Source organism: Antennarius striatus, chromosome 9 (assembly GCF_040054535.1).
Source record: "Antennarius striatus isolate MH-2024 chromosome 9, ASM4005453v1, whole genome shotgun sequence".
Classification (NCBI taxonomy): domain Eukaryota; kingdom Metazoa; phylum Chordata; class Actinopteri; order Lophiiformes; family Antennariidae; genus Antennarius; species Antennarius striatus.
In genome coordinates this window covers 21,650,809-21,677,672 of record NC_090784.1, presented here as the reverse complement: position 1 = coordinate 21,677,672, position 26,864 = coordinate 21,650,809, and the positions used below count along the sequence as shown (strand labels likewise).

The 26,864-nt window shown below is 42.3% G+C and overlaps 1 protein-coding gene across 2 annotated transcripts in view; it reads right to left on the bottom strand.

Moving 5' to 3' along the window:
* si:ch211-113g11.6 (uncharacterized protein LOC559008 homolog) overlaps window positions 1–19,314 on the bottom strand; it is a 29,999-nt gene extending 10,685 nt beyond the window's left edge. The window contains exons 1-10 of one of the 2 annotated variants that reach the window (XM_068322996.1): window positions 18,860–19,314; window positions 13,846–13,985; window positions 12,570–12,632; window positions 9,466–9,561; window positions 9,158–9,263; window positions 6,287–6,394; window positions 5,851–5,990; window positions 5,372–5,550; window positions 3,220–3,328; window positions 2,788–2,995 (exon numbers count right to left, since the gene is read on the bottom strand). In XM_068322996.1, the coding sequence (XP_068179097.1) occupies window positions 2,788–2,995; window positions 3,220–3,328; window positions 5,372–5,550; window positions 5,851–5,990; window positions 6,287–6,394; window positions 9,158–9,263; window positions 9,466–9,561; window positions 12,570–12,632; window positions 13,846–13,985; window positions 18,860–18,938 (1,228 nt within the window). In that variant the 5' untranslated portion in view covers window positions 18,939–19,314. The other variant, XM_068322995.1, reaches the window with a different exon arrangement.
* Window positions 19,315–26,864: the final 7,550 nt, after the last annotated feature.

Sequence of the window (26,864 nt, the reverse complement as noted above, 5' to 3'; positions counted from 1 at the left end):
AATGGCCATAATGACCGCCTCCTTTGCGTTTGCGCTGCTGTGCGTGAGACTACCTGTAAATGCTTTAAGGCTACGTCTGGAGCCTCGTACGCTAAAAGGGAATGGAGACATGTTGTGCATCGATGCATGTGTTGTTTGTCAGGGTCAGGCTGAACTCCCATCCTCAGATGACTCTGGTTTTATGTCGTTCACCACGGTCCGTTGAGTTTGGGTTGTAGGTGTGCAGGGAAGGACAAAGTCAGGTTATGAGCTGCCTGAAGTCGCCTCTTTACAAACAAATATGTTCTGGTTGTCTTTTTTAGTTTGTGACAAAGCAATTCAAAATTCGATTAAGTCAGAAATTTAATGTTCTTTTTTTTTTTTTTTTTGCGTCATTTCAGACATGCTGATCCTGGAGTGTTGCTGATGCAGAATTTATGAAATCGATTTATTCTGGTGGAAGTGCGGCAAACCAATCGTATTCATCTCCTTTCATGTTCGCGTATCTCCGTGGAATCAAGAGATTCTCCAGTTTGCTCAGTAACATGCATGACTTTGGCGTGGCCGTAAATTTAGCGAGATCAGTCTGTGCCGCATTGGGCGATCCTTAAAAGTTGGGTTTCAGACTTTTCTCCTCAAACTAAACGGAACTGGACCAAGCACAAAAAAAACCCCACCTTACTTCATTTAAAGAGCACTAAAACAGATTAGGCGTGAACTCGGCAGTAATTGGTCTCCAGCTGAAGGAGCCCCGTCGGGGTTTATCGAATTTCCTTTCAGGACATTTAGTGTAAGACATTGATATTTGCTCTCCAGGCTCGTATCATCCGTCGAGCTAAAATTGTGCCTGTGGGCTCGAATTTGTGAGGTAAATTCACCAAACCAGAGAAGACGAATACCCCACTGGTAACCTAAAAAACTCATCTGCTTCCACTTGACTGCCACCGATCTGAAGCTGGACCTGCAGAATCCGCTCTTCCGCATGGTTTAAACCATCTATAGAGCATTTATCAATCAGGAAGCGCCGCCTGCCTGGCCTCCTAAAGATCAGATCCTTTACCGGGAGAGAGTCGCTCCTCATTCCGTGCAGAGATGCGTGAGCACGTTTGAAATTAATTATGCAGATTGATGAACTTGTTACGAGCCTGTGAATATTTATCGCCGCTGCTGTAAAAAAGTTGGGGCGATGCATTATTGAACAGGAGGGAAAAAAAGGAGCACAAAAAAGATCAGAAGAGGAAGATTCGGCTGCCAATCCTTTCACATGTTCTTCAGAATATCAGATTTCTGCTCCACTTTCTTTCCAGACCATATTTTGGAACCTGTGGCCGTTCGCCATTCTCCATCCTTTGCATCTTAATTCAGACGCAGTCACGCCTCATCCAACACCGACACGTTTCCTCTCTGCTATTATTAGCATCGGCCGAGAAATGATGAGTGATGGATGACAAGCACTCATCCAATACAAGAAATCCCGTCGCAGTTGAAAGCGATGACTTAGACACTCGTACTCACACGAGTGTATGACTGGTGACGGTTGCTATAGCGATCTCCCTGAGGCACAAGGCAATTTTTGGAAGAAGCGTTATAGGCAACAGCCGCTCTACGGCATGGCTGCGATGATCAAATCGTAAGAGTCATGTGAGGGCTGCAAATCATTTGATGGATTCCCCGCAGAATGGGTTTTGACACTGAGTCACTTTCCCACAGTTTCCATTATTTGCTGCATCGGATTAAACACTGAAGCTTATCTTTCAGCAGCAGCTTTTATTTTACGGTGTAAGAGCATCAATTTAATGCCTGATGCATATTTTTTAGCTTTCCTTCTCAGAACTTTCAATTCGAGTCTCTGTCCTGATATAAAAATTGCAAACTGTTCTATATATTATTTATTCTTTTAAAGTCTTCTTAGGTTTTTTTTTTTTTCATATTTCTTTGCATAACGGTTTCATCCTGCAATCCTGGTTGTGTTTCTGGCTTCATGTGTACCATTCACACCTGCTCACAGCCAATCAGCTGCCAGCGATCTCGCCACCTGCCCAATCTCTACCTGTTTCATCTGGAAAGATTCATCTTCATTCCCCTTCAGAAATTCATCACATTTCAAACTTCTCGCCGATGAGCTTTGCAGATTGCTTCTCCTCCATCTGCATTTGTTTAAATTTACGAAGAATGACACCATCGTAAAAGGTTGTCATTCGGTCGACTCCACAGAGATTCATCATCGTTTCTGTGGGTCTGGAGAGAATCCTAGAAGCTAGAACTCATAGATTTGGTTTATTATTGTCCGGTCCGGTCTGACCTCCCCCATGAATCACTTCTGATAAACTGGCTGCCCAACACTGAATGGACGACGCATCCAGAGGCTGAAAAGGAACCAAACAGCTGGATTTTCTTTTTCTTATTGACACACGCTTTCGGGGTCCTTCAGTCCAAAGCCAGTTTAGTTTCCCAAAACCACAGGAATTGTGATTGCTGAAATTTCTCAGCCTGTGCTAATCACGATTAGCATTGAGTGAAACGCTTATCTGGTACTTTTGAGTAGAAGTCTCCTGAAGTGGAAAGGGATGAAGGGAAATAAACCAAGAAACAAACTAAAACCGCACTGAGTTCTAGTTTAAGATTAAGAAATCCCTGTTTAGCCTTAGTACACAGTCTGGTCCAAAACCAAACATACAGTTAATGGAGAACAACCATACGGATCAATGGTGTTCTTAACATCCACCCAGTGTTACTATGGTGATATTGATAATAGAGCCTCAGTTCTTTAAATTTCTAACACTCACACCAACACAATCGTGCACACACCTGTTCCGAGGTACAGGACGCTGTAGTGCTCATCGTTGACCGCCAGGACGATGTCGGCGACGGTGCGTGTGATTTGATCATCCGTGGGCAGGTCTAGGGGCGCCACGCCGACGGGCCGGATCACATCTTCAATCTCTGGGTGGTACCTGATCACCCCGAGGTTCTTGATGTCGTTATGACCTCCCGCCGTCGAGTTTTTGCGGACACACTGAGGAGAAGTGATGTAATCGATTCAGACTCGGCTTGAATAAACAAAAACGCCCTTGGCGGAAGAGCTACAAATTGCCTCTCTTTTATTAACGTGTGACTTTGAAAAATAGCACCAATCATGTCACCATTGAAATACGGCATGACTCATGCAGCTGGACATTTCTCCCCGGGTGTTATTTTTCAAGATTGGTGCTACAAAAAAAAAAAAAAAATCTGTCTTACCATCCCGGGGCGACTGCCAATGAATGGACTGCTGTAGCCCTTCAGTTTGGATGTGGAGAAAGCCTGGTCAATATCTTCGATGGAGTAAGCACAGATAACTGTTCTGCCCCTGAACAAAGGCGGAGAAAAGATTATTGACCACAGCAAAAAGGCGAGTACTCCTGATGGGCATTCAAGAGCGCCGGTAGGACGCCTCACCCGACCCAGGGCCCTGAATCAGGAAATATCAGCAATCATCGGGTTGTTCTAGACCACGATAAATCTAACATTTTGAGCAGTCAACTGACTTTGAATACCCATGTAATTTCAGAACATTCATTTTGGCAGGAACGGACTTTATTGTGTGTGTGTTTATGTTATTTCTTGTTTGGTTTTCCAGTTAATTTCTAATCTACCTTTTTCATCTTATCTGTCTCATGCTACTACATTCTTAATGCGCCTTTTTGAAAAATAATATATTTGCTGTTAGATCCATGGAATTAATCCCACATGCTGCCAATGTTTTATTGTTTTTTTTATCTGTAACATACTAGCTTTTAGCATGTTAGCCTGTTATCCACTGCTTTATTTCTGCAGTTTCACAGTTGCTTCCCCGGAAAACATCAAGAACAGGAGAAAGCTGTTAGCGTCAACCGTCACTGAGAATACATTAAATTGACAGAAATCCTTGGAACTGCGTTCTTAAGCGGATCCACTCCAAAATGTTATTTCTTTCATTGGACATGCCAGGTTTGATTTCCTAACCACAAACCCAAACCTCCCACCTCCTCATGAAAACTGTTCACACATTTTATTTTTTATTTTTTGTGTGTAATCCTGCCAAAAGTTATTCAAACCCAACGCCGGAGAAAAAACCTCCATGCGTGATGGATGCGTTACATAAATGTGAACCTTGACAGGACTGATGAAGACAGTGGTTGTGGTTGTTCGGGGGGGGTTTGATGAACGAACTGTAATCATCATGTCCTTCGGTGAAAAGCTTACAGACATATTTTGCCAACGTCTTGCAGAAAATCACATCCCAATCTGTTCCGCGTTGTTATCTGATGTAGGAGAGCTGACGACGCTGGACTGCTGTTGGTGTCTGCGTTGTGCATCTGTGTGACAGGAGCGGCTGCTGGTATGCGGCGTGTACTGGTATGTGGGTGGATGGGTGTCAGTTACCGTATTTTTTTTAGTTTTGTTTTGTTTTATTTATTGCATTGTCAGTTTCATTGTATGTTCTCAGTCTGCAGTGAATCTGACAGGCCTGACAGATTTTCCAAATAAAATTGAATCTATTTTTCAAGACGGAACCCTGTATTAGATTTGATATGTCTGGGATTTCCTCCATGAACTATTATCCTTAATTAGAATGGATTCAGAATTAATTATAGATTGATGACAGTTTGAATTCATGAGATAATAGTTTTTTTCACTGTGTCAAAAGTGTGTGGATAAACATCGTAGGGTTTTGTTTCACCCCCAGTCACAGTTAAAATTAACATATTAAAATTAGCTAAGCAGCTGCTAACTCTTGACTACACATGTCCAACATTAACAAGGTCATCAAGAAAGTCCAGGTTGACACAGTGAAACAGTCCAGGTTCATAAAATGAAACAGTCCAGGGCCACACAGTGAAACAGTCCAGGTTTATACATTAAAAGATTCTACGGTAAAGCATCCAAAAAAACCCAATGCATTATTTCAAAGCGAAATTTTTATGTCTGTTTCTTGAGTTTTCTGTTGAAATCCTTCAGTCCTGGTGCATAAATTACCATGGACTCTACAGTGACATTACCGCAAATAGATTTAAAATTTTCCTCCCCATTCTTTTGATATGATTTCAGCGAAACATCAAGAGGAAATGAATCCCTGGCGAGCTCACTCGGTGTTCTACAATTTGGCTAAAAGTGCTCTAACCTGCTGGGACCAGTGGATCCGAAGTGAAACGTGGATTTGAGTGCAGGTTTTTAAATCAGATAAAGTATTACTTTATCTGATTATTTAGAAAGACGTGGATTTGTGCTCCTGAAGGACATCTGTGTTTCTAGAGAACCATCATGCAGCTCAATAAAAGTCTAGTGTTTTTCTTTACATCTCCCATCTCCTAAAACATCAAATGCACAGCAAAACGTCCATTAAGCCAACAAAGTGGTGTTGGTATCTCACCATGCATTGGAGAAGAGGCCATACATGACCCCCGCCCTCTTGTCTTGCGCTGTCAGCACCACCGCTTGCTTCATGTTGTTGTACTGCTGCTGAGTGTTTCCTGCACCGCACATCACCCGGGCCTTCATGAAGGTGGTCCACGAGTCGGCCAGCAGGGCTTTGATTCCGCCTTCATCCACCTGGAAACGACGTAAAATGACGGCGTTACCCGCTGCGCATCTCTGGGATGTTTCTCTGTTAGACATTCCACAAACAAATCTAAAGACCTTCTTTAAGTCACAATATGCAGAGATTTGTTTGAAACTTAAGATCAGACCATAAATAGCCGCTGAATCCTGGTTCTGCTTGCTTACCAGCACGTCAAAAGTAAAAATAATTAATTTCAAGTAAAAGCCTGGTAGACAATTCCTTTAATTAGAATCATACTGATAAATCATCCCCCACCCCTCCCAAGACGGACTCAGGAATGGGATCTTTACCGTGCAGATCCGGCCGATCCGAGCCCGGTAGGGCTCCTCGTCCACTCTGGCCGTCTTGTTGATCTCGCTGAAGAAGAAATAAATCTCCTCCTTGAACCTCTGCGCAGACGGGATGATGGCTGCGCCGGCAAACTGTGGATCTGGAGATGACATTTAAATATATTCCATCGTGGCTGAAGTGCTTTCACGCTGCGCCGCACCTTGTTTTCAAGGACACGCTGATAATACTAAACCGTGGACAGACTTTGTGAGTCTCGGTGGATTTGCTGCTGTAAATAGCAAGACCAGAACAGTAAACAGAATTGCATTAATACACCTACATGTTGTTTTCCAGTGGGAATAAGAGTTGGTGAATTTGAGCGACTCCCACCCACACATCCCGTCCCTCTTTATCCTGAACCTTCACAGTTTCTGCATGGCTCCCCCTCCTACTCACTTAACAGCCAAACGTTCTCCGTCTTCAGGAGCTTCTGGGTGCCAAACGTACGGCGGATCGAGCCGGCGTGACCCGCCACCGACGACATGGCTGAATACAGATTCCCATCTGAGACGGCCAAAAAAACAAACAAAAAAAAAAAAAAGACAGACAGGGAGAGAAGAGAGGGTTAGAACAAAAAAAAAAAAAAGAGAGAGAAGGCGCTGGGTTCAGAGGAAGAAGGAGGAAGGAGACTGTCTGAAGCTCAAGTAGGGGGGGTGGGGGTACAGGGAGAGAACATTAAACGAAGAGAGGAGGCCCAGGGGGCCACATCATAAAAGAAACAGGAGAGGAAGGGAAGAGGAAAAGAAGACATCAAGGCAGAGGAGCCGGCTGCTCTGATGAATATCCGCCAATCACCATATTCTTGTAACCCCACTTAGGGGCCCCCGTCTCCATAGCAATGAAGTATTTGAAATCATCTTAATTAGGACATGTCGCTATTGGAATGCTGCTCAGCTGAAGAGGTTGGGGTGGAGGTGGGACTGTGTGTGTGTGTGTGTGTGTGTGTGTGTGTGGGGATGGGTCTCATTGCTTCAGCAATCGATTCCCCGATCTGAAGGAGCATCCCGCCGCGCAAATAACCTCTCACTAATTTCTCGGCATCTCCGCAAACAATCCATCCGTGTTTAGACGGTTTAACAAACTGACAATTTGTCCGTCCCTCGACGGCGGGAAACGACACCTCGATTTGGAACGACTCCATTTAGCTCATCGCAAGTAAAGCTTGGGATGAGCGTCGTTGTTAGTCTCCCGACGTACTCTGTTTCACCAGCGTCATAAATTCATCATCATCCTCAGCAGAGTCATCAACCGCGGTCGCCACCACCGGCATCTGGACTCCACTTGGGGGATTTATCTCGGGGCAGACGTCTCGATCTCAATCTTTCAGGACTTAATCATGTCATCTGTTGTAATAAATAATGCATGCAGCGTTCTATTCTCTCTCTCTCTCCTGATTGGACGAAGAGTTCCATTCCCTGCAGAGAGTCCAGGGCACATGTACAGAAACTGAGGTGAAATGGATCAAGTTCTTTTGTTCTGTGAAAGGAGGAAAACAAGCAGCAATTCAACCTCCAGGTCACTCAGGGGGAGCAGAAATGTGGCCCGATAGTTGAGTTACCCAAGATCAGAACGTACCAAGTCAATGAGGAATTAATAGAAGCTCATGAAAGCTGCAGGACTGGTTCACAGTCAGTCCTTTGTCTGCCCTCGGCATTCAAAAGTCTGCGAAAACTTCTGCCTTCAAAGTTACTGAATCCATTCGTGTTGCACAATGGCTTCATTTCAGCAATGTCTTCTGGGAAGTTTTACCTGTGTGAATGCAGACTGGCAGATGGCTAGCTCTGCTCGGCGCTCAGGATGGTGTGATCTCCTGGCGATGGACAAATAATATATGTATTCTATGTAAAACCTGAAAGCATGGGCATAAAATCATTATTCAGAGCATCCTGGGGGGCGAGCAGGTCATTTGTCTTCTTCTTGTCCTCCTTTATTAGCTGAGTGGGGGTCTGGCGGAAGAAACCATGGAGAGGTTCCTCCATCTAATTCCATTTGTTGGCTGCAGCATGAGCACGCGGGTGTTTAATATCCATTAGTACTTCTTATAAACGCTCTGTGACATACTGTAAAGGTGTTTCAGGTAAAAGCCTCATTTGCATGTCATTAACGGAGACTGATAACAAGAGACGAGACGAGGGCGTCGCTCCGTGTCGATACGAATCGATGGAGATGGCTTCGCTCCAGGGTGAGGTGTTTTAAAAAAGGTGAAAGCAGGTGTCAGTCAGCGACGGTTTGCTGCGGTCGTCCCTCCAGTTGCCTGATTTTGTCACTCCTGAAAGTCATAGTTGTTAGCTGGAGTTTGTCTGCCAGCATTTTTTGACGGGAACCACATAATTAGTTTGAGTGAAATTAGAAAAATTAGAGTCCTCAGAATTTCAAAATGCAAATGTCTCTGGCAAAAACACAAGAAACTAATGTTTTGTCAGAATCCCCCAAACTTAATGATTAAATATGCTGTTTAGGTGTCGTCTGATTGGACGCTTTGCTCTGCAGGATATTGTTAGTCACAGCCGACATGGCAGCAATTAAAGTGACGTCCAAGCAGGACATTGTTCCTGATTTTAATAAACATTAAATCTTCCGTGATCTTGAATAACGTGTTCGATCTTCCGACCTCGACCCGACGGGTCACGCTGTGAGAATAAAACAGGCCCCGCCGGCGCCTGTGGCTGTCAGTCGTCAGGAAAGATTTATGTGGACGCTGCTGCGGGGGCAGGAAGCAGTCGGGGAGGGTTTTAGCATGCGGACGAGGAGGGAACGTGCTGCCTTCATCGTCTGCACCATCCTGTGTGCTGAAACATCTCAACAAAAAAGAGACGCCGGCGCGTATCGACTCACGGCCCGTCTGGGGAGACGTGGGTAGTAGCGGTGCGTCGACTTCCTTGAGGGATCTGGATGTAAGGCAGCTAAAACTTCGCCTCGCGGGCTGCACTTTGTTATCGTGACACTTTTTTCGGAGGCTCCATCTATCTCTCCTTTTCGTGCGTTCGATGTTTTTTGTTTCTGGCTGAAGCAGCAAACCCATTTGGCTCGCTTCATTTATTATGTTACAGCATCTATCAAGACGTTTTCGAGAACGCCCATCCAATCCAATCAGATTGAAATTACACAATCCTCCACCTCCGCCCACAAAAAACCCCAAATATCCCCAATAATTTATTTGCTGCCAGCTGCAGATTATTTCAGCTCACAGAACTCCTCTGTTTGATGTCGACATCCTCTCCAATGAATTCCTGAATCCAGACAGGTCATTTCCTTTTTATTTGCTACCTGCGGGCAAGCTGATGGACCTCTGTGAAGGGTAGGGCGGCGAGATGTCGGAGGCCGACCCGATGTGGCCGTTCCCCTGGACGTCGGTCAGAACGGTGTCGTTTACCTGTCGGAGAGGGAGGGGCTTAAGATGGGCATTCACACACAATTTGGGAAATTCAAATTCGTCTTTCCTCGAAGGTAAATAAATCAACCGTCTAACCAAGGAAGAAATAAGTGAGCTAATGCATAAATGTTAATTATAATGGATTTAAACATAGAGGAGCAGCTGCATCAGCCTTTACAAGCATTTTTTAAGGGACTCTCACCAGCATCCAGCACCTGGGGCTCCCCGCATTCGTCCCACAGACGATCATTGTGTCATTTACTTTCTGAATGACGGTGATGAAATTATCGCACTCCAGCTGTGGCAGAAAGAACCGGTTTAAAAAGAGAAGGGGGGTACGAAGCAGAAGATGAGGCAAGAGGGAGGAAAATACTCAGAGCGGGAAAACGGTGGGGAGGGGATGAAAAGTGATTACAGAGGAAGAGGAGACAAAGGAAGAAGATGAGAGATAGAGGGAAACAAACAGGGGAGCAGAGGAAGGTGGGATAAAGAAGTAAAGAAAGAGAGAAAACAACAAAAGACAGATTACGAGAAAAGAGGCGAGTCGCTCAGAGAGAGAGATTTACAGACAAACCGGAGGCGGGCCGCGTTCCAAACCGTTCTGGCAGACGGGAGGCAGAACCCTGCAGAATGCAACGCAACCATGCATCACAAAAAGATGCAGCGCTGCCTCCCAGGCCTCGCCGGATGGAGGATGAGGATGAATATGGAGAACTCCCCTTAATGTCTACTTTATATGTATTATTCTCCCTGTTGAGTCCATTTTGTTGAAGTGTGTTTGCAATAAGAGATTTTACAATAACGTTAAAATATTCCATTGAGAAGAAGACAAGTAAAGACCCAAGAAGTACATCACCTGGTGCCAAAAAGCAAGCTTGTTGTGTAAGTGTGTGTAGGTGGGTGTGTAGGTGTGTGTGTGTGTGTGTGTGTGTGTGGTGACGGCGTTGGCGGGTGGTGGACTGTGTGTGTGTGTTCACGTTTCGTCCGTCTTCATTTTTCATTCCAAATCCGCTGCATGCGCTACCAGGAAGGATCGGTGGTTAGCGAGGTCACCTCAGAGTTAACCCTGTTGCCATGGTAACATAAACTACTGTATCTAACCAAACTTGGAAATGAGATAAGAGCTTTAAATCGTGCCCTTTCTTCTGCACGTATCAGAACTCTTCCTTCGGTGCTCCTTGGAGCTTCAAACTTTTTATCTCCTGCGAGAAAAATTTGAGGAAACATCCGTTTTGTTCGGAATAGAGGCGCCAGAAAACCGATTTTGGGAGCATGGAAAATAAAAAAAAAACCTTCCTACATTTGATTTCTGAGATGATCCACATCGCATCCCATTACATACTACGCTGGTTCTATTTCAACGAGGACGGATGTTTCTCAGATTTTCACATTTTCCTTTCGTGCTCATTTTAGTCCTGTTTTTATTTCTTATCTCCTCATTTTACTTCCATCATTTAATTGTAGGAAAAAATGGCTGTTAATTAGAGATCATCATGCCTCATTGGAGGCATCACGTTTGTACTCATGTCTTATTTATGAAGTCAGTCGTTTTAATGCGCTTTGTAAAACAACAGAGTGAATGAAGCGCTGCTTTTTATGCATAAGATACGAGGGCACCGCTTTGATTTATATTTAATATTTACTTCTATTCGCGCTACCCCCCCCCATCCATCAGACGCCGTCAGGGTGGGAGTTGAGTGATGAAACAACTATTGTCTTTAAAGCCCAAACCAAAATCAGTTCACTAAATTATACAGAATTAAGATGAATTTTTTAAAAAAATCTGGATTTTTTGTTGTTGTTTTATCATCAAAATGACAAAAAACATCTTGTTAAAAGCAGAACCAGTCGATGACATCATCCGCCCACACTAACTACCCCACTCCGCTTACACAGAGCATCCTGCTGCTAGCTGTTAGCTTGTCTGGTGCTCTCACATTCATTACATGAGTCAGCCAGAGAGCTTCTCACACACACAGATCTCCTCTGGAGGACCCTTCACAGCTGTTTCAACAGAGATTATCTCTCCCTGGAGGTAACGGCTCATCTCATCATGACGCTTTAAGCAAACATCTCCGTGGGTTTCCTGCCCGCGCTGAGCGTCCGTGAGGTCACTGAATAACGACCTGTTAAGGTGAAGCAGACAGAAGGTCAAACATGTTGGGGACATGTTTTTTGTGATGACCTCTAACCTCCGATCTCCCTCTGGATTGAAGGGAACCCATGTGGCTGTTAATACCTGGAGGATGCTACGTCCTCTGCTACATCATAACCTGACTGGAGAATATTTACCGCCTGGTAAGATTACCACTATCTAACGCTTCCAGACTCTCTGGAAGCTTCAGTCGTATAACGGTGCACTCTTTGCCAGTCAGAACCGCAATCACAAACTATTGATGGGAATTCTGGAATAGCAGAAATCACGAGTTCCGATGCGTTTGCTGCCTTTACAGAGAAGACGGCTCGTGTAGAGAAATAGAGACGACACTTCTGACTGTTTCTGCTCAAATTCCTGCAGAAAAGACATCATCATTTATTAATTCTAACTATAAACCTCCTGATCCTGGGTTTTCAGGCAGAAGCGGTTTCCGTTTTTGGCGCATCCATTTGTTCCATGCTCAATGGGCACATAATGTGATCCCCGCGGGACCAGAGCGCCGCTGATCCCTACATGATGTGATCCCTCACGGTTTGAAAGACGCTCAGTGTTTTGTCCTAGACGATATACCAGGTGCTCAGTTTGACCAAGACGTGACAATGCATTCTCTTTAAAAGTGAATTTCAATTCGAAGTTTCTGACCTTGTGAACGCAAATTTTCCCTCGACAGGCTCGGCAGCAGCTTCTCCTGTGACTTCTTATGATGATGGATTTATCTGTTGTGTCTTTATAATTAAATACGAGATTCCCCCCAAGTTCTGACACCAGACCCGCCGTTATTTCCGCCTCTCTCTGGGAATCTCTCTTGAATTAGTTAGCGCAATTAGCCGCAACTCCCTCATTTGTAGAGAGTTACGGTTGTTTGCTTTGAGGTAAGGGGTGTCCCCTGGGAAATTGTATCTCATCTGTATAAATTACCATTTATTTGTCTTAATCATTGGTCTCTCAAGTCCCAAGCAGACATTAACTTAACCTAAATAAGATCATTAAATTTGCTACAGCACTAACCTCATTGTCACGCGAGTACTGACGATGATGATGATGATGATGATGGTGATAGTGATGGGAAACAGGATGGAATTGAGGATTACACACTGATGGAGGATGGGGGTGCTTTGCAGAAGTGATGGAGGAGGATGATCTTCTACCTCCAGTGGTGCAGCCTTGGCCTTGCAGGTATCAATTGCGGTTTGATCGGATGCCGCTGGGATCTGTAGAGGAAGGAGCGTTCAGTCGGCGCCAAGTTCTTTTACCACTTTGCTGCTTCAGCATGAGAGCGGCGACCCCGCTGCAGAGGCCGAAGCACAATCCACACAGTAAACATCCATCCTGGAGGCTAACGGCGGCCGGCGAGACTCCCTGCAGTCGAGGACTTATCTTTTCTACCCTTGTGTTCAATCTACCCCCTGGAATTTTCACATTTTCTAGAATTACTTTAAGTATTGGCTTCAACTTGTTAAACTCATAATTTTTCCCTTTAGAAATAAACTACAATATGCTGCTCTTTCACAACTTTTTGCTATTTATTTAAAAATGTAAATGAGGAACGTTCCGCCAAACATTTTCATCCGACTAAGACAAAGAAAGGAACATTAAAAGAAACTGAACACATCACCAAATGCTGTTGTTGTTGTTTTTTTCCCACCTGGTTTCCAAAGCAACACTAATCCTGATATCACTCAGGAAAAAATAGGACACAGTCATATTTGGATGGAGCAGCCAGATTAGTCCTGCATTGGTCAGCGGACACAGAGTGTGTGTTGGCGTTATAGCGGAGCAGAGAGCTGGGAGGTGTCGCTTCATTAATGTATGGATGGCGCTTCTGCCACCATCAGCTGCTGAACTGGGTCAGCGCCGGGCCAGCCGTCTCATCCGTCTCTCATCCTGCGTGGCCCTCACAGCGAGGGGATAACTACATCCATTCATCCAGCAGAGTCCAGGTCATGAACGCAGTCGATTTAATTTCACTCACTGCCTTTCATTTTATGTCTTTTAAAACAACAAACTCAACTCATTGGTGTCAGGAAAGGTTCTCTGCAATCTGCTTCATGTTACATCAGAACACTAGGAAAATTAAAAAAGTGTTGTTCTCAGTCTCCTGATTGCAATCTTTCAGAGACAAATGTATTAATGGATCTCACGTTCAATCATCCTGATTACCATCAAGACGCAGAAGTTTAAAGCTCAGAAACACAACTAATATATCCACACATATGCACCAAATACAACCTGCATCCCATCATCACAACACTGCATTCATTCTGAGGCTCCATGCCTCTGTTTTAACGTCCAAACATCTGTTTCTGTAACTGAAAAGGCTAGGCGGGTTCTTCATTACAAGCTGTCTGGAGCAGAGAGATCAAATTTCCTAAAACACTCCTTCACAGTATCTGCAGACACATCAGCGAATGGGCGCGGCCCTACCTGCAGGTCACGGACCCCTCTGTTGGTGAACGTCAACACATAGATCATCGCCTGGCCGCCCACGTAGAGCGTGTCGCCGCCTTCCTGGTGGTACATACTGATGTAGTTCTCCGGTTTGATGAAGTGGAACCTGGAGGGTTCTGTGAATCATAAAACAAAAATACCATAAATCATTTAATTTAATTTTTTGAAAATTTTAATTAAAATTAAATCAAATGTACCATAAGTCATTTAATTTTTTTTATTTATTATTACTATTATTAAAATTACATCAAATATACCATAAATCATCAGTATTTATGTCTTACAGTACAATCTGCACACTGCAATGCATTCTGGGAGACCAAAAAAAAAAAGTGATGCGCTTAATTATGCGGATTCATTGTGAATGAAAATAAAGGAATGAATGGATTGACTGAACCCAGTTGTCACAACTGATTCAACTAAATGAATATTTACGACGGGGGAAGGCGAAGCAGGAAAACAAAAAAGCAGCTCATAAAGTAGGGGTCAAACCCAATAATAATAAAAAAAAAGGTCGATGCATGAAAGCAACATGGAAGGTTCGGGAAGTTATTTAAAAGGATGATCCGGATTGGGCTGGTTAAAGCTCCTGAGGCGGGTCGAATCAAAGTCTGGACGCCCCGATGGCGAGGAGCCAGAGCTTTGGATTTTAATCTGCTGTCAATAAAGCAGCCCCCGGTTCGACCAAGCCAGACACCTGATTGGACGCCGCTACCTTGTAGATTAAACAGTGAGTCTCCAAAGAGGAAAAGACTGTTTGATAGGAGCAGAAATATCACCGACATAATCATATGGGCAAACAGCGTCACTGATCTTTGTTGGAATTACACTCGGGACACTTTGACATTTATGAATCACTCGTCCAATCAGAGTCACACTTCACTACGCCGCACATGTGCTGCCGTTTAAAAACGGATTCCAAATCCCAGCAGGCGGGACTCTTCAGAGTTCAACACGTTTTTCAACCAACAATGTATTTCTGCAAATATCTGTCTGAAGGAGTCCCAGTTCCGAGCCCTTTAATAGACCTGCCATCCTTCAGGTACAGAACATTTCCCTTCAACAAAAAGCACTTTTATAGATTTATCTTGACAAACAGACATTTAATAAAACTCCAGTTTGAAGGGTTTCTGCAGCAAAAGGACCCACCCACCAGTGCAGACACCAACACATAAAAAACACACAACGTGAACGGAGATATCGCAAAAACAAGATCAAGACAGCTCCAACCAAATTATGAACGACAAGAAGGAACTTGTTGGATCCCGCCTTCATTACCCCTTTCATTTTCAAGAAATTAAAGGATAAAAAAAAAAAAATTCTTAATGGGTAGAAAATCTAATCTTAATCTAATTGCCTGAAGGAGCTTTTGATGTTTCAATAAAAAATAGATGTTCTCATAATGTGGAGGGACAATTAGGCGGTCATGGCTACACGATATCTGGAATGATTTTCTCGCTGGTTTGAAGCGGAACAGACGTCCAGTGTGACAGCAGGGCCGTGATGAAGTGGTGCTGATCGCTGCTACACGTTGCTAGCCAACCAACTAAGTTTCTATGGAAACAGCAGCCATTTGTGATTGGAGGGAGTCTAATTGATGAAGCTTGTTGCTCACAAGAGCGAGCGGGGAATGCAAAAGAGAGGGCAGCGAGCGATGCCGATGCCTCAGGTAGAGACGTGGGAAATTAAAAAAAATACACGCAAAACAGGCATTTGTTTGATTGGGAGTGAACAAGAGAGAAATCACCCGCATTTCTTTTATAAGTTAAGTAGAATTTAAATAGGCCTCAACATCATAAAAGATCACCTTCAATTAGATCTACATAAAGCTGAAGCAAAGTAAATCAAAAGAGGAACAGTTGGATTATGCTTGAATTATAAGTACGGTCAAAGTGACACCATTTAATCCATGCGCAACAAACAATTTGATTTGATTGCCTGATTTGGAGAATGAAATCCTCTTTGGACTCAGTTGAAGTGAAGCAAATCAAAAACATTTCTTTTAATGAGTAGCTGATAGCTCTGTTTTAAACTAACTGCTGTAATGACATTCAAAACAGTTCTCCAGGGGCTGCAAAGAATCTTTTCTTAATTTCATTTATTGTATTTGATCCGAAAAACAGATTCAGCAGCAGAAGAGAAATCCCCAAATGATGCTACTTAAAATATTTTTTTTCTTTTTTAGGGATGTTATGGATAAAGTGTACAACTCGAAATTTCAAATACTGCTTTAGATAAGCTCCTCCCTCACCTGTATGTGATTGGACAACAGTAGGATTGTCAGCGACGCCGTCCCGCCCCTTTAAACCCAGAAGCACACAGAGATGATGGATTGTAATCTCAACAGTGTCTTATTCCATATCTTTCCTAAAGCGATTTCCAAAGGGTAACACCATATACGACTGAAATGTCACATTCTGGATCTAATTTGAACTTCTCTCCTGCCGGCTGTGCCGGAGCTCCTTCCCTTCCTCTTATTTTTTTTTCTTTAGACATTAAATCTTCGCTACTGAGACGATAACTTGAATTTTTAAAAGGTCAGCTTTTCAGGAACCGAGACAAACAGTCTTGTTTTCCCAACGAAGGCTTCATTAAAGTCCATTCCTTTAGAGTTCCTTCACCAGCAGAGAAAACATTTTCAGACGAGACTGACTCTTCTTGAATAAATTAATTCCTAATTAAAGAGTAGGGGGAAAATAAACAATGAAGTCCAACTAGTGGGGATAAAGAAGCTTTTGCGTTCAGCACCGAAAAAATCACGTAACAGCTGGATGTTGTTGGCATGCAGGGCTGATTTGTGGTTGGATCTGAAGGTCCTTCATCGTGACCTTAGACTCGTGGTTCAAACACTTCCTGTAACCACAAGAAAAGGTCAAACGACGTCTGAACTTTGGAATGTTGTTCTGATATTTTGGATTCAGCCGGAGACGTCAAATTAGCTTTGTTGTCTGTCTGCCAGTCCGTCCATCTCTCCCGAGCTCCTCTTTCTTTCTTTCTGGTTTAGATTCTGATGCTTCCTTTTGGTCTGTGTCATCCTGACATATTGAAATGTGTGACTATAGAAAACCAGCGCTGACTCATCTCTTCTTAGACTGACAGCCTCACACCAGCCCCTAAATCAGACTAAGGTATTACTGTATGCTGTAAGCATGTGATTCTACAAAAACCACGTAACGGAGCCAAACCCGAACGGCCTGCCTTAAAGGAAGTTGTGTATTCCAGTGGTGTTGCATGACATAAAGAAGTGTAATTTTATGACAGAAAAAAAAAATTAAATAGAAAATTAAGATAAATTAAAATTAAACTATATTTTTTAATATTTTAGATGTTAAATGTTGGCCCTTGAAGCAGCACTTTTCATTTGTCTTTATTCACCTCAAGCTTCATCTGATGATCAGATGAAGCTTGTTGGACGTTTGATCTTATTTGTTCTTATTTGTTCTTATTTGTTTTGTGACTGACGTTTCCAGAACGTGATGATTAACTGATGTAACCGGATCAGAGCCAAACGTTCCCCGCTGGGGACCTCGGCGCTGTCCGCGGTGCTGAACCGGCGCCAGCTCTCCAACGGGCGCGCGCAGATAGACTCCTTCACCGCGTGCACGCGCACTCCCGCGCTTGGCCCCGCGCACTCCCGCGCGTGGCCCCCGCGCACGTCAAGGTTTTTTTTTTGTTTTTTTTTGTTTTTTTACATCTCATTCTGCAATTTCATAACAACGAGATGTGGTTTGATATGACGCGCACGGCCGTCCTCTTCTGCGGCTCGTAGCGGATCCTCCGTGGGGGAGCGGTGGGGTGGGGTGGGGGGGCACAGACAACTTGACTCCCTCCTCCATCTCCGCTGATTGCTGAATACATTACAGGACTGCGTGAGGTGTAAAAACGCGTGAGTGGAATAGAAAACTGAGGCTGCTTGGAATTTTCCATTCATCGCCGCCCCCCCCCCCCCTTCCCCCCTCCCCGTCTCCCACTCGTGTCTGTGTGTTTGTACATGTAGCCCGTGTATCCCAGCCGGCTGCTCCCCCCCTCTCAAGCGCAACCCGGGGACTCTCCTGCTGCAGTGTGAAGCAGCTGCCGTGTCCCGCATTGCAGCTCCGCAAGGACGCGGGAGCTCCGGTGACAACCTCCAAACAGTCATATTTTACAATCATGCATTCGGCCGTGTTAGGCGAGGGTGGGGGGGGGGATTAAAGGGTACAACCTCGCTGTGCGTCGGGGCGAATTGGCGCCATGTTCCTTCAGACGGAGGAGGAGGAGGAGGAGGAGGAGGAGGAGGAGGTTTGCATCGAGCGCTTCTGGGTTCTGTGCGCCCAGAGGTGAGGATGCGGCGGACAAACACAGACCAGGAATTCTAAACTGAGGAACAACGACGATGCGTTGGGAATTCTGGGACTCGATGCCATAAAGCAAACACACAAGTTCTTTTAAAAAAAACAAAAAAAAAACAGTCAAGCCACAAGTTGCACACATCAGCTGCAGATTAGTGGAATGCGCTTTTGTGCAAAGGACGCGCGGTGTGACCCGGACATTTACCGGAAATAAAAATCCCAGAATCCACGCGATTCTATTCCCTTCTTGTTAAAAGTCAGATAATTAAATGACATTTCCTCCAGGTGCTCATCCCATTAGGATTTGTGGACATGTGTGCCGGGGCCCGAATGGTGGTGCGCGTAATTTACTACTTGGTTCATCGGATGGAGGGGGAGGGCGGTGTTTTAGCAGATTAATCCAGAGGCAGGGACGTCAATACGGCTTTATTAGTTCTCTTTGTGCGGCTTTAGCGAAGGACACGATTATAATAAGCGTTGGGGGGAAGAACCGGAGAACATCACATCCCTCATTAAACTCTCACTTCATTCACTCAGCCTCTCCGTACATTCATTCATCCGCCACTTACCCAAAACACACGTTCATTAGCAGGATTTTATAGCGACACAATTCAAAGAAGGAAAGGGTAAAAAGAACATCCAGTAAATTCAGCTCTGCCTACCGTGCACAACAAATTTCAGCCGAGGTGACTTTCCGGCGATCATCGTGGCAAAAAGCGACAGCAGGACGAGAGATTTCATCTTCTCCTTGAGCTCTGCCGCGTAAAAACGTTTTTATAAGATGATAGAACCAAAGTGAGGTCACCACCAACAACAAAAAAAATCCCTCTTCTTCCTCGTGTTTGCCTCCCCCCGATCTGCTGAGTCCCAGGTCTGCTGGTCCCGGTCCTGCCTCGTCCGTCTGCTCCGCGGTTCAATTTGGAGAAGTCGGGGTATCAGGCTCCACCTCGGAAACAAACGGCCGAGGGGGGAGTGCAGCCGCTCGACGGGGACGCAGGAATGAAAAGTGGAATTACGAGGGGGGGGGGGGAATAAAAATTAAATAAAAAGGGAAAAATGCCGACTAATACTTTTGGTGGATAATTACGTGTGCGTGTTTTTACGCGTCGAACCTGTTGCTCACAGAGATTTTCACAGATTCTGTTCCCTTAAATGGACCCGTTCTGTTTTCACTCCACATCCTGACAGTCACATCATGTTCTCATCCACCTCCCTGCTGCCGGGAAATATTTATTCATTTCAGAATGACATTGACAAGAATAAATAAATAAATAAATAAAGGCCCCTCCTTAAAGGTCCGTGCGCGCAGAACTACAATGGAGCCGTTTTCAGGGCCATTTTATGTCCTCACACAAACTGCCAATAATGAAGCAACCGCTTCTATACGGTTAATGTTCAATCAATACGTGTCGATTTGCGCCAGGATGGGGATGAATCAGCAGCTTGGGATGTGCTGCGCTTGCATTTGTTAGTTAAATGGGACGAATATTTCAAAACTGAATTTTCTAAATGTGAATGGACGGAACCAAACTATCAGATATTATGGTGGGAAAAGAACAAAAATGTGTGGAGAAGTCGTGACGATGGCTGCGTTCTTGGCCACGGATGTTTTTTTGTTTTTGTTTCATGGTTTTATTTCCAATGAAAACGAACTGCGCCTTGCTGGTAACATTGAACATTACTCTCCATCCTGCTGCAACCGGTGTCCTGGGAATATTTTATCATCACACCTCCATGACTTACAAAACTTCCTTCTTCTTTTTTTAAGTTGTTTTATTTTCTCCTCTCCGTTCAGGTACTACAGTATTACATTTTCCCGATATTCATTCTCTGCCTCTGATTGGCTGTCGGTTGATGCCAGTCAAATATATCAGGGTCAGAGCCAATCCGTATTGATCATGTACGTGATCACAGTATTGATGTATATTATTTTTTGCAAGCTCAAACTGGAGCTTGCTCAACATCTTTGTGATCATCTAACGATGATGTCATCATCTTCTCCTCTGACGAGGTGACCCACTCTGCATGTCTGCCATGTCCTCCAGCATCTACAACAACCCTTGACTCCTTAAGGCAAAGAAATATGAGTTTCACCTTCCCACCGTAGCTTTAAGGGGCGAGATGACCTTGATGTTTTCATGTGTTACATGTTGGGGAACTGACTGGTTTTGGTGGAGGTTTTTCCTCTGTTGAAGAACTTTGTTTTAGTCTTTAAATTTTTTGTTTCTTCCAAAATTAGGGCTCCAGAATTATCTTCAGGTCTGTCATTGTCTGAGGACGCTGACGTGCAGTTTTTGGATTGTGTCACACACTTTTTACTCCTGAGCTTTGATAAATACAAACATTTTAGCAAACGGATGCAGGTAAGACATCTACTGTAATGACTTTAACTGTTCAAGAGTTGTTCCACATTTTCAAAAATAATAACAGGAGTACTTTTCTGTCTGTGTTTACTTTCCAGACTGTCCAAGATACAATTCTAGAGTCTTCAGCGAAACTCCTCGAATACATCAAAAAGGTTTCCATCCCGTTCGGAGGATGGTGGGAGTAATAATGTCCTTTTCATTTATATGTAGAAAAAAAGGGAAATCTAAATGAAGGAAGAAGATGAAGAAAAAGAAGAAAAAGAAAGAGGAGGAGGAGAAGGAGGATGGGATGTTCTTGTATTTCTTCATAATGATGAAGACACTTTTCCTCTGTTGCTAGGGTTCATGGCGCATTATCCAGATTTCACCGTGAATCTGAAGTGACAAGTTATTTTCAGTCAGGGTTTGAATGAATTTACACGACTGTCTGAAAACAGGAAGTGGAGACTCTGAATCCTCAGACTCAGGTTTCAACTGAGAGTTTTTATTTTTAAAGTGTGGTATTTGTGCTTTTACTGCAGTAAATAATGTGAGTAGTTCATAGAAACACAAAAAGAGATCATCTGTTTCATTTGTTTGCTTTCTGTTAAATCATGACGGACAGTCGCTGTAACGAATGAGTGAGGAGAAATGGCTGCAATGTTGGCATACGTCCATCAGAGGGCGCTGTGACTATAACACGGCTAAAGAACCAACGAAGAATAAACGAGGTAAAGCGAGAAATTGAATTTTCGGAACGCGGTTACGGTCGGTATGGAGTGCGAGATTTTATTTGATTTTTGCAAAAACACTTTAATCACATTCAAACATTTTACAATTTTACATGAGATAAAAGCACTAAAGTGCTTCAGAAGACGAAAGGAAGTCCGGAAACATTTTCTTGTCGAAAGGGAAGACAGCACCCGAACGTTTTAATACGAAGAAATAACATTTGAAAGTTTCAATGACCGGAACCGGAAGAAGTGATGTTAAATCCGATCCTGAATTTAAATAAAGGTAATAAATGCACAAAAATTATATTTTTAAGTGAACTTCACACTAATACAAATTTGAAACAGCTTTAAGAAGAAAATTATCAAATTCAGTCGACTTTAAAGGTGATCATGGCAGAAATACCTCTTTGGAAAATGGAAACAAAGGTTCCCCCGCCTGATAGTCGGAACTTTAACTCGGTGACATCAAGCGGAAGTAAACAACAGGAGCGATGTTAGCTTTTTAGCTGCAGGTATGCCTTATGGGAAAGACGATCTAATCGTTTCTCAGCTAAGTATTGAAGACAACTAAAATGTCTTCAATTGACTGTTTAATGAGTTTGTGATCAAGTGACTAACAGCTGCTGAAGAGGAAACAGTTGGAGGAATTAAAGGAACAGTCAAATACGAAGAAGGGATCGATCAACAGGGCGGACTGCTGGAAACCGACTGGAACCCGGATTAATGTTACACAGCATGGGTACCTGTACTCTGAATTTCATTGTGTAATTGACACAATTCAAATTTCGTATGTTTATATTGCATGTCTATATTTTTAGTTGACCTTCTGTTACTGTCTTTTCAGACCCCTCAGCGCTTCATGTCAGTAACTTTCATACAATATGATTCTGATCCAGATAGAACAGAAAATAAAGCATTCACAACTACAGTTATTGGGTTGGTTTTTACGTTCACACGTTTAAAGCTTTACCTCCTTTGCAGAGTCAACAAATGTACAAAAGTTGTGTTTTCAAGTGAGCTTCACATCATTGAATCCAAACTGGGTGGAATTAAAAGCAAAACCAATTGCATGCAGACATATTTACTTCATACTTGTCGTGCTAACAGCTTCTTCAAACCTCAAACAAGGAGGTAATGTTGTCCCTGATGACGGTTTACTTTGTTTTGGGTTTTAACAAAAACGCGTCAGACTTTCCTGACGCAAATCACAAGTTGGTCGAGAAATGCATCAAAAATGTTTTATTGAATTTTGGAGTACAAAAAAAACAGAAAAAATTCTAATGTGAAGCCTGGTTGAATTGTTGAGTTGAATTTATGAGTTTGCTTTAAAAGTCTAAATATACGGATTTGGTCTAAATCGTTAAAGTTTTCTTTGACTAATGAACAAAATGCAAAAATAAATCTCGTTGTAAAAAAGTTCAAAATGTCTGTTGATAGGACGTTTTCTGGTTAAATACGTCATTCAATAATTTCTTCGCAATCAGAAAATAATTTGGTTTTTAGTATGTTTATTTGAATACTCAGCCGAAAACATTTTTGTTCCCTGAACTAATTAGCTCCGAAACAAATAATGTAACGACTGAACACTACAAACTAATACTAATGACTCCTGTGATGTTTGTTGATTTTGGCTTGTTGTCTGGGAGAAAACGTTCCGACTAGGAATCTAGGGAGCAATTTTTTCCGGGTTTTAGATGGTATATTTTTTAATTACTTTTAATCCTTCTTTTCAAGTTATTAAACAGTAGATAATAAATAACTTTCAAAGAAAATCAGATGTAAAAAAAAAAGTCAGTTTTAACGTTTTTTTCGCACGTCCTGAATAGAAAGGCATATTCTACGTTGTTTCATGTCGGAAGACAGGTCTAGAAATTCTGACATGTATTTGACGGATTGGATTTATGAATATCCGGGTTTAGTTTAAATAATGAACAAGAGGTTACATTGTCTGTCGGAACTTTAACTGCGGGGCACCAAGCGGAAGTCAACAACAGAAGTACCGTATTTGTCTTTAGGAAAGACCTGAAAAAGGACAAAAGTGGGATTTGAACCTATGATTCCTGCATACCTGCTCAGCACCTTAACCAACTGAGCTATCTGAGTCACGCATTGAAATGCGTCTTTTGAGTATTTCAATTTCATTTGACCGAAGAACTTCAAGAACATGCTGGCATGTCTCACACATAACCTTGATGCCCTACGGATGACCCCACTGTGAAGTTACACTGAGATGATCCTACTTTGATATTAAATTTATTATGCAAAGCACTCAAAAAAAAAGAAAAAATATTATATTCCACATAAAAATATATTCATTTAACAACACTCTGGAGAAAATCCAAAGGCAGAATTTGGGATTTGAACCTTCATCTAAAACTCAGATTAAATCCCTGAGATCGTCCTCTCATCTTTCTAAACTAAACCTTCAGCCGCTGTGATTTGGTTTGGAACTTGTATTTATTGGGTTCACGGCCCTGAGGAGGAACCAGAACATCATGTCATCTGTGGACTGTGGAGGAAGAAATGGAACGCGTCCCAAAGTTATCACGGCCGGAGGAAACATGAACAAAATGTTTCCTTAACCGGGTTGAGAACCTACTCCAAGTATTTCAAGAACAATTCACGCTTCCAGTATCCTCTAAAATCAAAAACCCTCTTTTTACTACCTGCACAATTTGATTTTACTTTCTCTTTATTTGAAAATGTTTGAACTTTCTTCTTGGGTTTGACCAGTTGATTTTACCCACAAATTTAACACTGTTATACAAGAATCTAATGGATTTGAACACTTTACGAAACTCCTCATTTAAAACTCCCTACATGTCTTCATTTGGACGGTAACAATTGTTCAAAAATAAAAAAATAAAAAAACATTAAAAACTCGTCATCAGTTTTTGGTAGTGCGTTTCCCGTGGAATTGAATCAAATTTATTTCCTCTTCGTTTGATGCGTTTATTTTGAGCGAACACCGGACATAAACAAATATACTGTAGATGACACTGCCCTCCTGTGGTCAATAATCGTATTACACACTTTATTTTACTCTTGTCTTCATGTCCGAAGCCACACAAACAATCGTCTATTTCACTTTTAGGAAACTCTAACGAGAAAGGAAAAGGAGCTACTGTTAGTTAGCATTTCAATCATTTTAACGATTGTATAAATTTTAAATAGTAAGACGTGTAAAACTCCAATGCTGATAAAATATTCAGAAGGCACTTGATGGTAAATGCAGTTGATCATTTAAATGTTACTTTACATATCCTAATAACTAAAACATCACTTGATTTTTTTTACTCGATAGAAGGCAATCTTTTGCTAAGATGAACGAAACGAATTAAAATATTTTCTTCAAAGTTGGAGTGGATGGGACGGTTTTGATTCGATGTAAATGAAGAATTATCATTTCAACCTGCAAAATTCTTGATTGTTGGGTAGGTGAAACCAACAGTTAAAGGATGTGACTCCTGAGGTGAAGTCCAAAAATCACAAAGAACACACAAACACAAAGATACAAAAAACTTTAATAGAGATAAAATACCAGAAAAACAAAACATGCACGCTGAATTCATATTTGAGCCTTCCTTTACTTCCTGATTAGTATAGGAAGACGTGTCAATAATGACGTATCTATCTATCTATCTATCTATCTATCTATCTATCTATCTATCTATCTATCTATCTATCTATCTATCTATCTATCTATCTATCTATCTATCTATCTATCTATCTATCTATCTATCTATCTATCTATCTATCTATCTATCTATCTATCTATCTATCTATCTATCTATCTATCTATCTATCTATCTATCTATCTATCTATCTATCTATCTATCTATCTATCTATCTATCTAATGCTATTCTACGTTCTGGAATGAGTTGTAATTGTGATGCCCTCCTGTGGACATAGTGGGTAACTACAAAAACATGTAGATAAAGTTAGCCGTTGTTTGGTTGTCAACAGCTTCCGGGTTTGACTATCAAAATATTTTTATTCGACCGAAAGATTGCTTGCCCTCCTCCTACCGCTTAAAGCGACGAAAGAATTGTAAGCAATGGAAACTTCTAAATCAGTTGTTTGCATTGCTATAGCTCCTCTAACTTCGAAATTTGTTTTAAAGAATGCATTGATGTCCCCGACAGAGTTAGCAGTAGCTTTAGCGCTACCAAGCTTTTCACATGCCGACTCCTTCTATATGAAAAATCGTCCGTATGTTCATTCGTGGCATTTGGTTTAAAACCGATGTAAAAACATAAAGAACTCGTCACTCGAATTTTCTTGCACTGTATTTTTCTCATTACATTGAAAAAAAATTACTTCGTTATTTTAATGGTTTTATTTTGAAATCTCACCGGAAACTAACATGTATCGACGATAACGTCCAACTTTATCTATGTTGTGCCTACACTGCCCTCCTGTGGTCAATGTTCGTATTACAGATTTTAGCTTTACTCAGTCTTACTGTGACATTGGAGTTCGTCTCCGAACCCAGACGAACATTCATCTACTTTAGAAAACTCTGACAAGGGAGAGGTATGCTACTGCTAGTTAGCATTTCAAGCAGTTTAACGATTACATACATTTTAAAATAGTAAGATGAACTATATGATAAAATATTCAGTAGGCTCTTGATGGTGCGTGCCTCTAGAGGCCAAAGTGAGGAACTACAACCACGTATTCAGATTGTCAATAGCTTCCGGTTGTGACTATCAAAATAATTTTAATCGATGCAACTAATGCGTGTTTGCTATGCTGAGCCATTGCGCAATCCACGGTGAGGTTCAGCTGGCTGGTCCCTCACCGCAAGTCTCTTCCTAATATTTCAGCGGTAAATGTGAAAATTAAGCGATATTGATTAAAAATAATGTAAAATTGGTACCTTAAATGGAAAATAACTATATAATACACATCACTGGATAAATACAACCATTTAATTAATTTCTTCCACTTTTTTCTTTTATGATGGCGTGAGGCCTTGCCTCAACTGCCTTCCCTGACAGCACATCACTGCCTAGAACGTTAGTCATTGAGATTGGATTTGTTGTTAGTCCATCATGTTAGAGGGTGCCTGCTATGTTCTATGACCGCCAGAGGGTGGCAGCAAAGCACCACAGTATGGAGTTAGGAGTAGCTGGCTGTGATTCACCAATACATATGACTGAATGTGAATGTTGAATGTGATTATTTTGTACGTATAATGTTATTGTAATTAAATACAGACTACTATACGATCACTGTAGACAACCTACAGCAGAGAGAAGCTGGCATACTGTGGAGTCTGTGTCCCGACCAACACTCAATTTATTCTTGTGTGTGGTTGATATTTCTCAGGAATAATACACAACTGATCCACCTCGACTCCTGAGCCATTCCTTATCCAACCAGCAGAGCAGGGTGGTCACACATATATCATAGGAAATTGATTTAAGATCCTTGAACCAAAAGATCCTTGATCCTTGAACCAAAAAGCAATAAGAGACATAGATTCTATGTTTATGCATGTATATGTAATATAAATACATATGTGTTTGTGTGCGTAAATTATATAGGAGGATTAGGACAACTGGGGGAAAAAACAAGGTCA